This window comes from Pongo abelii, chromosome 2 (assembly GCF_028885655.2).
Source record: "Pongo abelii isolate AG06213 chromosome 2, NHGRI_mPonAbe1-v2.0_pri, whole genome shotgun sequence".
In the NCBI taxonomy this organism is placed as follows: domain Eukaryota; kingdom Metazoa; phylum Chordata; class Mammalia; order Primates; family Hominidae; genus Pongo; species Pongo abelii.
In genome coordinates, this window is record NC_085928.1 from 96782652 (window position 1) to 96799756 (window position 17105).

General features: G+C 42.1%; 1 protein-coding gene and 1 non-coding gene across 16 annotated transcripts in view; one reads left to right on the plus strand and one right to left on the minus strand.

Annotated features, from left to right (window-relative positions):
* The window catches only part of DNAH12 (dynein axonemal heavy chain 12), a 269970-nt gene that overhangs the window by 1773 nt on the left and 251092 nt on the right, over positions 1-17105 (plus strand). For 5 of the 15 annotated variants that reach the window (XM_054552000.2, XM_063722056.1, XM_054552004.2 and 2 more), the window contains exons 1-2: positions 3192-10297; positions 11592-11794. In XM_054552000.2, coding sequence (XP_054407975.1) covers positions 11625-11794 — 170 coding nt within the window. In that variant the 5' untranslated portion in view covers positions 3192-10297; positions 11592-11624. Of the gene's footprint in view, positions 1-3190; positions 10298-11591; positions 11795-17105 lie in introns of those variants that run through there. The other 10 variants (XR_010139196.1, XM_054552001.2, XM_054552002.2 and 7 more) reach the window with 4 other exon arrangements.
* On the minus strand, positions 5529-5636 carry LOC112132814 (U6 spliceosomal RNA). The gene has a single exon (XR_002914535.1). It is a non-coding gene; the product is annotated as a U6 spliceosomal RNA (small nuclear RNA).

Below are 17105 nucleotides of genomic sequence, written 5' to 3' on the forward strand. Positions count from 1 at the left end.
GAAAAGCTTTAATTTTCATTTTCTTGAAAGGGGAAAAGCTAAAAACATTTGGTTTTAATTGCAAGAAAAAAGGTTTCTGATACTGTAATTGTCATTGGCCTCCATGTGATTTATTTTTTATTTTTTTATTTTTGAGATGGAGCCTCACTCTGTCACCCAGGCTGGAGTGCAGTGGTGTAATCTCGGCTCACTGCAGCCTCCACCTCCCGGGTTCAAGCGATTCTCATGCTTCAGCCTCCCAAGTAGCTGAGATTACAGTGTGCACTGCCATGTCTGGCTAATTTTTGTATTTTTAGTAGAGATGGAGTTTCACTATCTCTACTAAATATGGTGAAATGCCGTCTCTACTAAAAATACAAAAATTAGATGGGGTTTCACCATCTCTACTATACATGGTGAAACCCTGTCTCTACTAAAAATACAAAAATTAGCCGGGCACAGTGGCGGGTGCCTGTAATCCCACCTACTCAGGAGGCCGAGGCAGGACAACCTTTTGAACCTGGGAGGCAGAGGTTGCAGTGAGCCGAGATCGCGCCACTGCCCTCCAGCCTGGGAGACAGAGCGAGACTCTGTCTCGGAAAAAAAAAAAAAAGAAATATCTTCAGAATTTAATTTAGACATTTTGCATGCATCAATTGGTCAGACAGATTTATGCTTGCTTTGCTAGATGTTTTAAAGTCATAAAACTGTTGCTTCCGTGATATTTTTAATACTTGCTTGATTTGTGTATAAGTTAAAACTATGAGGTCTGGCTGCTGGGCTCCCCTGAAACCTTGCACACATTTTGATATGAGCTTTTGTCTTTGGCTTTGGGCCTCTGGATTCTGAGATCTAGACAGGTGGCCATGGTGAAGCCTGGAAACATATGTGTGTCTGTATCACCTGGACCACCAGCTGCATGTAAAGCTGAGTGCAGTATGGCCCTGTCCTCCCTGGCGCAACTCTGCATCCTTATCATGTTGGGAGGGGTTGGAACCTCCACCATCATCTTCACAGCTTTATCCTCTGTACTGGGCTCTATACCTGGTATGTAAATCCAGGACACAGATGGGCTCTGCCCTTCATAGCTGTCCTGGATGCCATATGGATACTCAGGAACAGGATGACTGGGGTTGGAGAAGGAGAAAGGGATATTGGGAAAAGTGCCTATGTCCAATATCTGAAAGGCCTTGGTTAAGATGAGACTGGCTGATGCAGGGTTAGGTTAGTTTTGTGTTTTCTTTGCTCTTTATTTATTTATTTTTTGAGATGGAGTTTCACTCTTGTTGCCCAGGCTGGCGTGCAATGGCATGATCTTGGCTCACTGAAAACCTTCGCCTCCTGGGTTCAAGCGATTCTCCTGCCTCAGCCTCCCGAGTAGCGGGGATTACAGGTATGCATCACCACACCCAGCTAATGTTGTATTTTTAGTAGAGACAGGGTTTCTCCATGTTGGTCAGGCTGGCCTCAAACTCCCGACCTCAGGTGATCCACCCGCCTTGGCCTCCCAAAATGCTGGGATTATAGGCATGAGCCACCATGCCCAGCCACTTTTTATTTTTTTAAGACAGGGTGTCACTCTGTACCCAGGCTGGAGTGCAGTGGCAACATAATAGTTCACTGCAGCCTTGAACTCCTTGGTCTCCTACTTTAGGTACACACCACTACACCCAACTAATTGTTTTGTATTTGTTGTAGAGATGGTGGATCCCACTATGTTGCCCAAGCTGGTCTCAAACTCCTGGGCTCAAGCGATCCACCTGCCTCAGCCTCCCAAAGGGCTGAGATTAGCAGTGTGAGACACTATACCTGGTGGCTTTGTTTTTTCAAAATAAATAACTTTCTAGAATGGAAGGGGCTTAATGAAAATAAATAAATAACATAAATGGCTAGTTTTGCTTTCCATAAGCAAATGAAATACAGTTGTTAAGAACAAGTAAATTAGATAAGTGTGAATGGGATAAGCATCTACAAATAAACTTGTCATAGTTTCAAAAACTTTTTCAGTAATTTAAAATCTTAAAGTCGTGCTGTATTAAATGAAGTAATAGATAATTATAAATTGTCTGCATTGGCTGAGCACAATGACTCATGCATGTAATCCCAGCACTTTGGGAGGCTGAGATGGGAGGATCATTTGAGCCCTGGGCAACATAGTGAGACCCCATCTCTTTTTTTTTTTTTTGAGACGGAGTCTTGCTCTGTCACCCAGGCTGGAGTGCAGTGGCGTGATCTTGGCTCACTGCAAGCTCTGCCTCCTGGGTTCACGCCATTCTCCTGCCTCAGCCTCCTGAGTAGCTGGGACTGCAGGCACCCGCCACCACACCCAGCTAATCTTTTGTATTTTTTAGTAGAGACAGGGTTTCACCATGTTAGCCAGGATGGTCTCAATCTCTTGACCTCATGATACACCAACCTCAGCCTCCCAAAGTGCTGGGATTACAGGCGTGAACCACCGTGCCTGGCCCAAGACCCCATCTCTTAAAAAAAAAAAAAAAAAGTAAAATGTCTGAGTTATTTCTAAGTGAAAATACTGAAACGTTAACTATTAAACTTAAGTTTATATACTTTGATGTCTTTTTTTCATTTTTCCCACTTATTCTCAAATCCTGTTTTTCTTTTTCTTTTTTTTGATGTGTTGTTTCATACGATATAGAAAGCTAAATATATTTGGATTCATTAATAAACAACACATTGAGAAAACATATCTTTTTAGAAATTATTAAGTGGCTCTTGTCTGCAAATACTGATATAAAACAATTCAAAATTACTGACTTCCTGGGTTTTCACTAGAAATTAGGGTTACTAGGAGTTAAAATTCAAATTAATATATGTAATTAAAACTACTGAAAGTAAGAAATAATTTTGTGGCTGGGCGCGGTGGCTAATGCCTGTAATCCCAGCACTTTGGGAGCCAAGGCAGGTGGATCATGAGGTCAGGAGATCGAGAGACCATCCTGGCTAACACGGTGAAACCCCGTCTCTACTAAAAATACAAAAAATTAGCAGGGCGTGGTGGCGGGTGCCTGTAGTCCCAGCTACTAGGGAGGCTGAGGCAGAAGAATGGCGTGAACGCGGGAGGCAGAGCTTGCAGTGAGCCGAGATCACGCCACTGCACTCCAGCCTGGGTGACAGAGTGAGACTCCATCTCAAAAAAATAAAATAAAATAAAATAAATAAATAAATAATTTTGTATACAGAGTATGATAAAAACAACATATCTTTTTAGTGAGGAAAAGTTAAGTCATGAGTATATGTTCTTTTGTTTAAAATTTTTGTTTTGGCTGGGCATGGTGGCTCACGCCTGTAATCCCAGCACTTTGGGAGACTGAGGTGGGTGAATCATGAGGTCAGGAGATCGAGGCCATCCTGGCTAACACGGTGAAACCCCATCTCTATTAAAAATACAGAAGACATTAGCTGGGCGTATAGTCCCAGCTACTCGGGAGGCTGAGGCAGGAGAATGGTGTGAACCCAGGAAGCGGAGCTTGCAGTGAGCTGAGATTGCACCACTGCACTCCAGCCTCAGCAACAGAGCGAGACTCCATCTCAAAAAAACAAACAAACAAACAAAAAATTTGTTTCTAGTCACTGAAACAATAACAAAAAAAAGGAAAAACTTTTGGCTAATTAAAGGTTATTTAAAGATTGTTTTAGAATAAATGTATGGCACTTTGGGAGGCCAGGGCGGGTGGATCACCTGAGGTCAGGACTTCGAGACTAGCCTGGCTAACATGGTGAAACCCTGTCTCTATTAAAAATACAAAAAAAAAAATTTTAGCTGGGCGTCGTGGTGCATGCCTGTGGTCCCAGCTGCTTGGGAAGCTGAGGCAGGAGAATCGCTTGAACCCAGGAGGGGGAAGTTGCAGTGAGCCAAGACTGCACCACTGCACTCCAGCCTGGGTGGCAGAGTGAGACTCTGTCTCAAAAAATAAAAATAAAAATAAATGTATGGAAAAATGTACACAAAAATAAATGGATATTAAAAGTTGGAGAAAAAATTTAAAAACTGTAAGAGGTTATAAAAGACTTATGGATTTCTTATGTGGTCAAAGTTGACTGAGACGGGATCTATTTGTTTATAAGGTTTTATTATTAATATTTATTCATTGTTTGTTTTGTTTTTGTTTTGTTTTGTTTTTAAAAGCAGGGTCTTGATCTGTGACCCAGGCTGGAGTATGGTGGTGTCGTCATAGTTCATTTGTAATCTCAAATTTCTGGGCTCAAGCAGTCCTCTTGCCTCAGTTTTCCAAGTGGTTAGGACTACAGGTATGTGCCACCATGCCTGGCTAATTTAAAAAACTTTTTTTTGTAGAGATGGGGTCTTGCTAGCTGTGTTGCCTAGGCTGGCAACACTCCTGGCCTCAAGAGATCTTCCCACCTTGGCCTCCCAGAGAGTTGGGATTACAGGCGTGAACCACCATGCCTGGCCTTATGGTTTTATTGAAATTTGCTTTAGTAATACACTGATACAAAACTAAATTTGGTTCTCTCATTTGAACATGATTTTCTGGTGGTATTAATAAAAGATAGTAAGCCAGGCATGGTGGCTCACACCTGTAATCCCAGCACTTTGGGAGGCCAAGGCAGAAGGATTGCATAAGCCCAGGAGTTTGAGACCAGCCTGGGCAACATGGCAAAACCCTGTCTCTACCAAAAATACAAAAATTAGCTGGGCATGGTGGTTCATGCCTGTAGTCCTAGCTACTCTGGAGGCTGAGGTGGGAGGAAGATTTGAGCCTGGGAGGCTAAAGTTGCCGTGAGCTGAGATTGCACCATTGCACTCCAGCCTGGGTGACAGAGCCAGACCCTGTCTCAAAAAATAAAATAAAATATAGTAAAAGATTTTGTTCACTTTTTGAGTAAATTGCAAAAGAAAGGAGAGAGAGAGAGAGAGAGAGAGAGAGAGAAGCAGATTGTGTGCCTCATGCTGTCTTTAAACAATTTTAAAAAAATTTTTTGGGTCTTACTCTGTTGCCCATTTTAGGTCTTACTCTGTTGCCCAGGCTGGAGTGCAGTGGCATGATCTTGGCTCACTGCAACCTCCATCTCCTGGGTTCAAGCAATTCTCCCACATCAGCCTCCCAAGTAGCTGGGACTACAGGTGTGCATCACCATGCCCGGCTAATTTTCGTATTTTTGGTAGAGACGGGATTTCATCATGTTGGCCAGGCTGGTCTCGAACTCCTGACCTCAAGTGATTTGCCTGCCTCGATCTCCTAAAGTGCTGGGATTACAGCTGTGGCCCACTGCACCTGGCCTGATTAAATTTTTTAATTAAAAACATCTTTTATAGACATAGTCTCACTCTGTTGCCCAGGCTGGAGTGCATTGGCTATTCACAGGTGCAGCCATAATAGCTCGCTGCAGCCTTGAACTCCTGAGCTCAAGTGATCCTCCCACCTCGGCCTCCTGAGTACCTGGGATTATGGGCACAGGCCACTGGATCCGGCCCTGCTCTCTTTGTTAGATCTTTTCCTTATTTGGAAAACTGAGTCTTCTCTCTATGAAAAAGTGAAGGATTTTGCTTTATAAAATCTTTTTTTAAAAAAACTATGGAATGCTTCACAAATTTGTGTGTCATCCTTATGCAGGCACCATGGTAATCTTTTCTGTATCATTTCAGTTTTAGTATTATGTGCTGCCGAAATGAGCACTGCTTTGTAAAATCTTTTAAATTTTCACTTTGGCTAAATGAATAACTGTTATTTTACAGTGACCTGTGATCTTCTTTTGATCAAATGTCTTAAAACTTTCCTTGTTTGTTTTCATTTAAAAAAAATTTTTTTGAGACAGTGTCTCACTCTGTCATCCAGACTGGAGTGCAGTGGTGCAGTCATGGCTTACTGCAGCCTCGACCTCCTAGGCTCAAGTGATCCTCCCACCTCAGTCTGCCAAGTAGCTGGGCCCACAAGTGCACACAACCAACGCCTGGCTAAGAAATATTCTGTAGAGACAGAGTCCCCCGATGTTGCCCAGTCTGGTCTCAAACTCCAGGGCTCAAGTGATCTTTCCACCTCGGCCTTCCAAAGTGCTGGGATTACAAGTTTGAGCCACTGAGCCTGGCCTTTTCTATTTTAATTGAGTGTTTTTATCCTTTGACATACTTGACAGGCTTCCCAAAGTCAAATTTCAAATTCTAAATTAAGTCTTTTCGGCCTCAAACTAACCTTAGGTTATCCCAGAATGGCCCCTGGAAGCCTAAGAGAGACGTATTAGGCTTATTTGATATGTAAATTATGCAGGAAACCTTTGCATTACATTTATATGAACATGTTATTAATATGTGTTTAAAAAGTATATGAGATTCCTAAAAATCTGATGTGTCCTTTTATATGTTATCAGTCATAATTATGGCTACTATGTAAACTTGTTATAGACTACAGAAAAAAACAAATTTCCTTGTCAATCGCGTCATTGTTGTAAACTCTTACCAGGTCTTTCACCATAGCCATTCTAAATCTTGTTCATGGTAAATTGCTTTATTCTAATGTTTTTTCTAAATGATATTTGCAAGCAAATATAATCCTAAAGCATGTGTCTTCAAAGAGTTTATGAAAAGGATAAAAAGTCTCTGATAAATACTCTGGAATACAGGCCTCTGTTGATTATTCAGTTGGACTGAATAAGAACTTTAGAAACTCCAGTCGTAAAAACTGGACTTAAAATTGCTAATTTATCAAGTAGAACAAAAATTAATTACATGGGACAGAACTGATGAGGACTGAAATGATTTTAATGACTTTTTTGCTTGAAACATTGCTGACTTTTTATTATTATTTTCTTTGAGTTAAGAAAACTTTTTTCTCTGCATTATCTGTAGTTTTATAGCAATTTGGTAACTTTTTGGTATATTTTGTGAGTAAAATTGAAATATTTATCTTTCTCTCTACCTGATATCTCCAGAATTAGGAAACTATTCATGAGTATTCTTGTTTTATGGCAATATATTTATTTGTATAAGCTCAAGAGGAATCTGTTCTTGTAAAAGAACACACTTTTGGAAACACTGGCTATTAAAAAGGACGTACATCGGCCAGGTGTGGTGGCTAACACCTGTAATCCTAGCACATCTAGAGGCCAAGGCAGGAGGATTGCTTGAGGCCAGGAGTTCAAGACCAACCTGGCCGACATAGTGAGACTTTGTCTCTATAATAAAATTTTTTTTAAAGTTAAAAAAAAAGAACGTACATTGTATTAGTCAGGGTTCAAAGTGGGAAGCAGAACCAATAAGATATAATATATATCATCTATATCTATATCTATATATGTGTGTGTGTATGTCTATACATACATATACATTTTTTAAACAAAGAGTTGGCTTATGCAATGGAGGGGGCTGGTTAAGCAAGTCCAAGGTCTGTAGGGCAGACTATCTGTCAGGAAGGGAAGAACCAGAAAATGGAGAGCAGTTGTAGACCCAGCTGCTGTTTGGAGTTTGACTCAGGGCATGCCCATCTCTTTATTATTATTTTTTTTAATTTTTAATTTTTTAAAATAGAGACAGAGTTACACCATGTTGCCCAGGCTGGTCTCAAACTTCCTCAAGCAGTCTGCCTGGCTCAGCCTCCTAAGGTGCTGGGATTACAGGGTTGATCCACTTTGCCAGGCCTAAATCTTTTTAAAAGGATTTCTACTGATTGAGTCAGGCTCACCCAGGATAATCTCCTTAGACCAATGTCAATTGACCAGGGACTTGAATTGATCTGCAGTCTCCTCACAGCAGCCCTAGATTAGTGTTTGATTAATGACTGGGAGAAGGTGGGTATATCATACACAAGATTGCTGCCTTCTCTTTAGTCCTTCTAATTTAGCCTAACCAAATTGACATTCAGGCCAGATATGGTGGCTCATGCCTATAATCCCAACACTTTTAGGAAGCTGAAGCAGGAGTATTGCTTGAGTCAACTAGTTTGAGGCAAGTCTGTGCAACATAGTAAGACACTGTCCCAACAAAATGTTTTTAAAAATTAGCCGATGTCGTGGTGTGTGCCTGTAGTCCCAGCTACTCAGGAGGCTAAGGTGGGAGGATCCCTTGAGCCCAGGAGTTTGAGGATGTAGTGAGCTATTGCTGTAGTCTCAGCAATGCACCAAGATGTAACAGTTTCTCGTTGTCTGAGATAACACCTGGAGTTATTTGTCCTACCTCCAAGATGATTAAGGAGCGCAGACCCAAAGGTTAGTTTAGAACGAATGTTTAATAAGCAAAAGAAGAAAGCTCTCTGCCAGCAGAGAGGGGGACCTGAATGGGGTGCCCCCTATGAGGCTGGGGTCCAGGGTTTTTATGGACTGGGAAGGGGAAGGAATGTGCTTCGTTCCCCCCACCCCCCTACCCTGGGGCTTGGCCTGGTACTAATCAGGAGCTGTAATGATGATTCATAGATGCTGCTTAGCTTGGCCCGGTACCTATCAGGAACTGAAGCGAAAGTTTGGCCCTGGACCTTGGCCCAGGACCAATCAGGGGCTAAAGTGATGACTCCTAGAAGCCGGATTTACAATCCAAATAAAGGAAAGTAGAGTGCCCACCGGAACCTACTGGAGCCCACTGTGCCCATACCCACAAAAGGAAAAGAAACGTTTTTTTTCCTGGGAGCCCACTGAGTATACAAAGGACAAAGGCATTTCTTTGTTCCTTTATGTGAGTGAGGAGGAGGTCTGTGCAAGTTTTTGTCCAAATAGGCTGGAGGTTTTTCTATCTGTGGAGCCGTGGGCATGTCTCCAGCCGCAACACCCTGTGCTAGTTCCCTTATTGGTGCCTGCAGCTTGAATTTTTTCCCAGGCTGCTTTTTATGTTATGTGGGGGTGAGCACTGACCCATGGGCTGGGGGTTCTCTGGGGACCCTTCCCTTGCTATCTACCTAAGGCAAAAGCTAGCTGACTCCTTTCACTATGATGGTGCCGCTGCACTCCAGCTGCACTCCAGCCTGGGCGACAGAGCGAGAGCCCTGTCTCTAAAAAATAAACCCTAACAAATTGACATTAAAAAAAACTGTCTAATCTGTCATAGGACTAGAGTTTAAAAGAGAAAAGGTGGCATGGTGCAGTGGTTCACGCCTGTAATCCCAGCACTTTGGGAGGCCGAGGTGGGCAGATCACCTGAGGTCAGGCGTTCAAGACCAGCCTGACCATCATGGAGAAACCCCGTCTCTACTTAAAAAAAAAAAAAAAAAAAAAAAAAAAAAAAAATTAGCCGGGTTTGGTGGTGCATGTCTGTAATCCCAACTACCTGGGAGGCTGAGGCAAGACAATCGCTTGAACCTGGGAGGTGGAGGTTGTGGTGAGCACTCCAGCCTGGGCAACAAGAGAAAACTCTGTCTCAAAAAGAAAAAAAAAAGTCACATTATTTATACAAGTATTTTATTTTCTACAGAAAGATAATTTGCTTTTACAAAGTACCAGGAAGGTTTTACTTGTTCATTCACTCACTTAAATGACATTTTAGAGCACCTACTGTGTGCCAGACACAATAGTGTAGGCTATACTCTCATTAAAACAACAACAAAAAAATTACATAGCAACTGGCACATAGAAGGTGCTCAAATATTTGTTGAATGAATATGCTGTTAACACACCGGCAGAATTTATTCACTTCCCTAATTTAATTTTGGCACATAGTGTTCTTGTAGGCCATTATCATTTAGATGTCGTATGCATTGTGCAGCTTCAAACAGCAAAATTTCACATCTTTCTCCCAGGATACTCACTAAATTCACACACCTTAACCTGTTTGATTTTGCCAAAGAATTCCTGGAAGTGCTGTGTCAACAAATAGCAAATCTAGAAGCAAGATAAATTATATTGCTGATTAGTTACAATATTTACAGGATGTCACTAGGGGACACTTGAAGACTTGATTCTCTTGCTGAGAGTGTTTCCGTAAATCTATTTTCCAACAGATCTAAATTTCCAGTCTTGCAGTTTTCCACAATTTGAAGATTCTGATTTCCTGGTCCCCTTCCAAGGAAAGGCAGTTAGGTTAAAAAACAAAACAAAACAAAAAAAACCTCGCACCCCATTTACTTGAGTAACGACTTATTGTTGTGACAGGTAATCCTAATCCCTTGCAGCTTGGCAACTGCCTCTCCAGGCAACCTTCACCCAGCCCCTCCGGCTGGGGCCGCCACAGTTTCCATGGCGACGACTTTGTTTCCAACCGGTCAGCGACCGCCCTTCTCCAGCTACTCGTTTGAGAGCCGGTGGCGTTCCGGAGGTTTCTCCCTCGTTATCCCCCTTCCTTTCACCTGAGGAGAGGTTCTGACTCTCTCTCTCTCTCTGTCTCTGGCGTCTGCGCAGCGGAGAAGTAGTGAGAAACAATCAGGTACTTGTTCTCTGCTTTTCTTTTCCTTTCCCTCCCAGGGCAGGTATCGCGATTTGGGTTCCAACTTAAATATTCTTTCAAGGCAGGAATCTCCAAATCCTGTAGGCATTCATGGCAAATATAGTTGTTATCACGGTACAATTTTTTTTTTTGAGACGGAGTCTCGCTTTATCGCCCAGGCTGGAGTGCGGTAGCGGGATCTCAGCTCACTGCAACCTCTGCCTCCCAGGTTCAAGCGATTCTTGTGCCTCAGCCTCCTGAGTAGCTGGGATTACAGGCGCCTGCCACCATGCCTGGCTAATTTTTGTATTTTTAGTAGAGATGGGGTTTCACCATGTTGGCCAGGCTGGGCTCGAACTCCCGACCTCAGGTGATCCGCCCGCCTCGGCCTCCCAAAGTGCTGGGATTACAGGCGTGAGCCAACGCGCCTGGCCCACCGTAAAATTGTTGAGCATTTACATGACATTTTAGATTTGCCATGCATCAAGTATGCCTATTTTTTGCTTGATCATAGCATCACTTTCTTGGAAGGCAGCAAGACTAAGATATCATATTGATGTTTAAAAATATTAATGATTGGCTGGGGGCAGTGGCTCAGGCCTGTAATCCCAGGACTTTGGGGGGCCGAGGCGGGAAATCATCTGAGGTCAGGAGTTCGAGACCAGCCTGGCCAACATGGTGAAACCCTGTCTCTACTAAAAATGCAAAAAAAAAGTAGCTGGGCATGGTTGCACGCCTGTAGTCGTAGCTACTCGGGAGGCTGAAGCAGGAGAACCACTTGAACCTGGGAGGCAGAGGTTGCAGTGAGCCAAGATCGTGCCATTGCACTCCAGCCTGGGCGACAGAGCAAGACTCTGTCTCAAAAAAAAAAAAAAAAAAAAACCATTAATGATGTTAAATATCAGCTTTTACTGGGAAGGGGATCAGCCCTCAACAACTGGATTTGCTGTTGCGGTGGTGGTGGTGGTTTGCATCTCGGGAAAATTTTGAACCCAGAATGCAACAGCTGTAGGTATATTTACAGAGGATCTACTTCAATTCCTTAGTTTCATCCATTAGGAAACAAGCCCTGAAGGGGAACTGACTGGCTCATTGCTGCATAAGTGGGTTTTAGAGTTCTAACAGGAATCCCTGCCAACTTACCTCAACTGTCATTCTTTAGACTAATACCATACTTGGGAGGAAGATCTAAAAGTGTCTAGAATTTTATTTTTGGTATTGATATGTTAGATATGTTATGAATATATCAAGGCTTGCTGACATAATAATGGCTTTATGGACTTTTTCTCCTCAGAGTACAGGGTATTTTAATCTTTAGGGGATCAAGATGTCAGATGCAAACAAAGCTGCCATTGCAGCAGAAAAGGAAGCTCTGAACTTGAAGTTACCCCCCATTGTCCATCTCCCAGAAAACATAGGCGTTGATACACCAACACAAAGTAAGCTGCTAAAATACAGAAGATCCAAGGAGCAGCAGCAGAAAATTAATCAGTTAGTGTAAGTAGCATATTAGTAGATAATTCTTGCTTGGAATTCAAGTAAAATGATTAGTGTTCATATTCTCATAAAAAGTTTTAACTGTGGAGGTTGTTCATGGGTAAAATACTATTTTCAAGTTAATTAGAAAAACAGTTGAAAAGTAATTGTAATGGTAGCAAATATTATACACTGTACACTGACAGACATTGTTCTTATTGCCTATACTTCTTACAACAATCTTGTAAGGTAGGTACTATTGTTAGCTCCATTTTTTAGGTAAGTAAACTGAGGTATAGAGAAGTTAAGTAACTTGCCTAAGGTTGCACAGCTGGGATTTGGACCTGGTTGCTCTGGTTCTAAAGTTCACATTCTTTAAGCACCACACTATTCCTCTTCTCAATATATTATAACCATACTGGTCTCTGAAAGTAAAATCAAATAACTGAACCTCCACAATTTGAACAAATACTTAATAAAATATCTTGAAACTACTTATATTTGAAATTTTTTTGCTACAAAAGGAAACAGAATTCAACATCCTACTCACCGCCCCCAATTTAGTGGAAATTAAAACTAATTTGGGTACCTGCTGCCAAAGGCTGTGATGAGGTTGGTTCAGTTCAATTAGACAGTTACTGAGAATTTCCTAGACACCCGATTCTGCTGGTTTCTAGGGATAAATAAAAAGAAAAATACATGGATTTCATTTACAAAATTCCAAGCCAACACTTAAACTATTAAATGAGGATTTTCTCTCTGGTGGATTTCTGTTTCCCGTTCTACATTCTCTTTCCTTTCTTGGTCGGCCTTATTTAAAAACATTTTTTTGCAGCTAAGTATCATTGCCAATGTAATAATTTTAATTTTTGCTAATTTTGCTAATTTTACTTTCCTTACAGTTAAACAGGTCTATTAATCATATAACTTCTTTAGATTTACATTGTATTAGTCCAGCAATAATTTACTCATATTTAAATATACATTTATAGGGTATATAAACTAATATCGGTACATGTACTATTAGAGATGCTTAAGTATTCAAGACTTAGAAAAAAAAAAAAGATTACATGCCTGTAATCTCAGCATTTTGGGAGGCCACAGTGGGAGGATTGCTTGAGCCCAGGAATTTGAGATGAGTCTGAGCAAGGTAGTGAGACCCTCATCGCTACAAAAAAAAAAAAAAAAAAAAATTAGCCAGGTGTGGTGGGGCATGCCTGTGGTCCTAACTACTTGGGAGGCAGAGGCAGGAGTATTGGTTGAGCCCAGGAGGTCAAAGCTGTAGTGAGTGAGATGTGATGGCATCATTGCACTCCCAGCAATGAGCAATAGAATGAGACCCTATCTCAAACAAGCAAACAAAAATAGTCTTAAAAGAAAAAGAGAGGCCGGGTGCAGTGGCTCACACCTGTAATCCTACCACTTTGGGAGGCTGAGGTGGATGGGTTACCTGAGGTCAGGAGTTCGAGACCAGCCTGGCCAACATGGTGAAACCCATCTCTACTAAAAATACAAAAAATTAGCTGGGCGTGGTGGCAGGTGCCTGTAATCCCAGCTACTCAGGAGGTGGAGGCAGGAGAATCTCTTGAACCTGGGATGGGGAGGTTGCAGTGAGCTGAGATCGCACCACTGCACTCCAGCCTGGGTGACAGAATGAGACTCCATCTCAATAGAATCATTCCTAAGATTCTATTCAGTGTTTCAGTAGATTTAGAGTAGAGAAGGGAGTTCTCTAGGAATTATACATTGTTCCTTTTTTTTTTTTTTCTTTTCGAGACAGGGTCTTGCTCTGTCACCCAGGCTGGAGTATAGTGGCACGATCTCAGCTCACTGGAGCCTGGACCTCCTGGACTCTCATGATCCTCCCATCTTAGCCTCTCAAGTGGCTGGGACTACAGGCATACACCACCACACCTGGCTAATTTTTTGTATTTTTGAAGAGACACGGTTTCGCCATGTTGCCCAGTCTGGTCTCAAATTCCTGGGCTTAAGTGATCCATCTGCCTTGGCCTCCCAAAGTGCTGGAATTACAGGCATGAGCCACTGCGTCAGGCCTAGATTGTTTTTACTCTGTAACTTTTCATTATCTTGCATTATCATGTTGAACTACTTGCAGTTTCACAAATATACTGTATTTTTCACAGTTTAGAGATGTGCTCTGCAATTTCCCTCACTGCACTGTCTGCCGGAATACTTATCCTAGTTCTTCCAGGTTTAGTTTATGGATCACCTCCTCTAGAAAGCCTTCTCCTAATCCCTTTCATGTACGCATTTCTCTCACAACAGTTTATTTAGCAGATAGTAAGTATCTGCTGTTACACAGATACTTGTTACTGAGGAGACCATAGAAAACACAACAGATCGTGGCTTACATCCCAGCACTTTGGGAGGCCGAGGCAGGTGAATCACCTGAGGTCAGGAGTACGAGGCCAACCTGACCAACATGGCGAAACCCTTTCTCTACTAAAAATACAAAAATTAGCCAGGCATGTTGGCGGGCATCTGTAATCCCAGCTACTCGGGAGGCTGAGACATGAGAATAGCTTGAACCAGGGAGGTGGAGGTTGCAGTGAACTGAGATCGAGCCATTGCACTCCAGCCTGGCAACAGAGCGAGACTCCATCTCAAAAAAAAAGAAAAAAGAAAACACAACAGAAAGCATTGTGTCTTTAAGTTGTTTGTATGCTAGTGAGAGGAAACAGGTAGTAAACATGTAAAAAACGAAAAAGGCATGTTAACCTTTTAGAAGATGATAGATACTACGAAGAAATAAGACAGTGGGGCTGGGCACGGTGGCTCACTCCTGTAATCCCAGCACTTTGGGAGCCTGAGGCAGGCAGATCACAAGGTTAGGAGATCAAGACCATCCTGGCTAAAGCAGTGAAACCCCGTCTCTACTAAAAAAAATACAAAAAATTAGCCGGGCATGGTGGCAGGCACCTGTAGTCCCAGCTACTCGGGAGGCTGAGGCAGGAGAACGACTTGAACCTGGGAGGCGGAGGTTGCAGTGAGCCAAGATCGTGCCACTGCACACCAGCCTGTGTGACAAAGCAAGACTCCATCTCAAAAAAAAAAAAAAAAAAAAAAAAAGGAAAAGAAAAGAAATAAGACAGTGGGATAGAGAGAAGATATTCCCAGGAGCACCACAGGAAAGGCCTGTGGAGGTGATGTGTAAGTAGAGATCTAGAGAATGAGAATAAGACTGTCATCTAAGTAAACATGAGAAAAGCTCTCTAGCAAAGGGGATAGCAAGCATGAAATCCCTGAAATATGAATGCTTTCAGTACATTCTAGGAACTGACAAAGACCAACATCTCTAGAGTATCATGAACCTGGGGAAGGGTAGTATCAGGTGAAGATGGAGAGGGAGGTGGGAGCAGATAGTGTAGGGCCTTGTCGGCCATGACAAAGAATTCAGATTTTATTTTTAAGTCCAGTGGAAGCTACTGAAATGTTTCAAACAAGGAAGTGACATGAAACCTGATTTACATTGAAAAGATATCACTCTGTCTATTAAGGATAGACTGAGGTGGAAAGGAAGAGGGCAGGAATAGGGGGACACAAAGAGACAAGGGAGGATGCCACTACAGTAGCATAGATGAGAACTTATTTTGGTTAGGATAAGGCTGGAGACAGTGGAAGAGGAAAGTAGGTTTACAAGAGATGTGTGTCAGAGGCAGAATCAGTAGGATTGGCTGTTGGGTTAGCTTTGGTAGCTAGGTGGATAGTAGTACCATTTATAGAGAATTGAGGAAGTCCAGGAGGTGGGGGGTAAAAAGCAATAATTCTCTTTTGGAGCTTAAGTGCCTGTGTAACATTTAAAGGGAAATATATTAATAGCAGTTGGATATATCAGAGAAGAAGTCTAGACTGGAGATGTAAAAATTTGGGAGTCACCAGCATGTAGATGATTTTTAAAGCTATAGGGAATTGTTGGAATCACACAGAGAGCGAGAGCGAGAGTTAGGCAAGAGAGAACACAGGAGAGAGCACAAGTGAGCAAGTGAACTGAGAAAGGCAAAGGCCTAGGGCAAAAGGTTAGATGTGTGGAGAAAAGTCAACCAGCAGGTAGTGTAAGTATGACTGGTAAGGCAAGAGGAAAAGCAGAAGAGCAGGATGTCATAAGCACAGAGTATGTTATAACACAGTGTACTTTTATTTTCTTTGTTGTCTTTCTTCTCCACTTTGACATGCTTAAGGAGAGGGATCTCAACACAAATCACAGGGTTTGGCATGTTATTGTTGATGAATGAATGAAGGGATGAATGAATTTTTAAGGAAGAACCTTGCCTTATTGTGCTTTATACAGATCTGTAAGTAGTACAACTTTGGTGCTTAATTTAAAAATACTGCCTCAAAATTACCTGAAGCATAGTGTTGTATTAATACTGAGATTAGAATTGCTATGCATTTCTTTGGGAAAAATGCATTTTGAATTATTGGTTTCGTTTTATTTTTCTTGGATATGTTCACAACGTTAGGTTCATTTAAAAGAAAAAAAATGTTACTTCAGTCAGCACTCACTTTGCTAAACTTTACCTCTTACTGAATTCTACTTCATTTTTTTCCCTCTCCTTATTAATAAGCTCATTCTTTGAAAACTAACTTTATCTTGTGTGTGTTTCTTTTCGCTGCTTTCAAAAACTTTAAGTATATTTGGTTTATTCTCCTGGGATTTCAAACTCATTTTTAGATGTCCAAAGGTCTAATGCAAAAACTTTCAGCCGGGCGTGGTGGCTCGCGCCTGTAATCCCAGCACTTTGGGAGGCTGAGGCGAGTGGATCACGAGGTCAGGAGATTGAGAACATCCTGGCCAACATGGTGAAACACCGTCTGTACTAAAAATACAAAAATTAGCTGGGCGTGGTAGCGCATGCCTGTAGTCCTAGCTACTTGGGAGGCTGAGGCAGGAGAATCACTTGAACCCTGGAGGCGGAGGTTGCAGTGAGCCAAGATCGTGCCACTGCACTCCAGCCTGGCAACAGAGCAAGACTCTGTCTCCAAAAAAAAAAAAAAAAAAAAACTTTCAGAAACCATTTTTTGAAAAATACCTGATAAAATTAAAGGTTTTTAAAAAAACTCGAAACATACCTTTCTGGATGGCCATGGACTTTGGGATTCTCCATCCCCTTGCTATCTGCACCTGTTAGATGATAGGAGCGCAGACTTCCCTTTTTCAAAGGTGGAGTGAAGTGTGCGGATAGAGGGAGTTCCTGGGGTGAGGTAGGATGTAAAGAGTCATGGGCAGAAGTGGACCCCCTACTAGGACCAGTTCCTGGGAACGCTTGGCTGAGCCAGTAACATTTTGTAGCTTTCCAGAGTCTCAAGAATA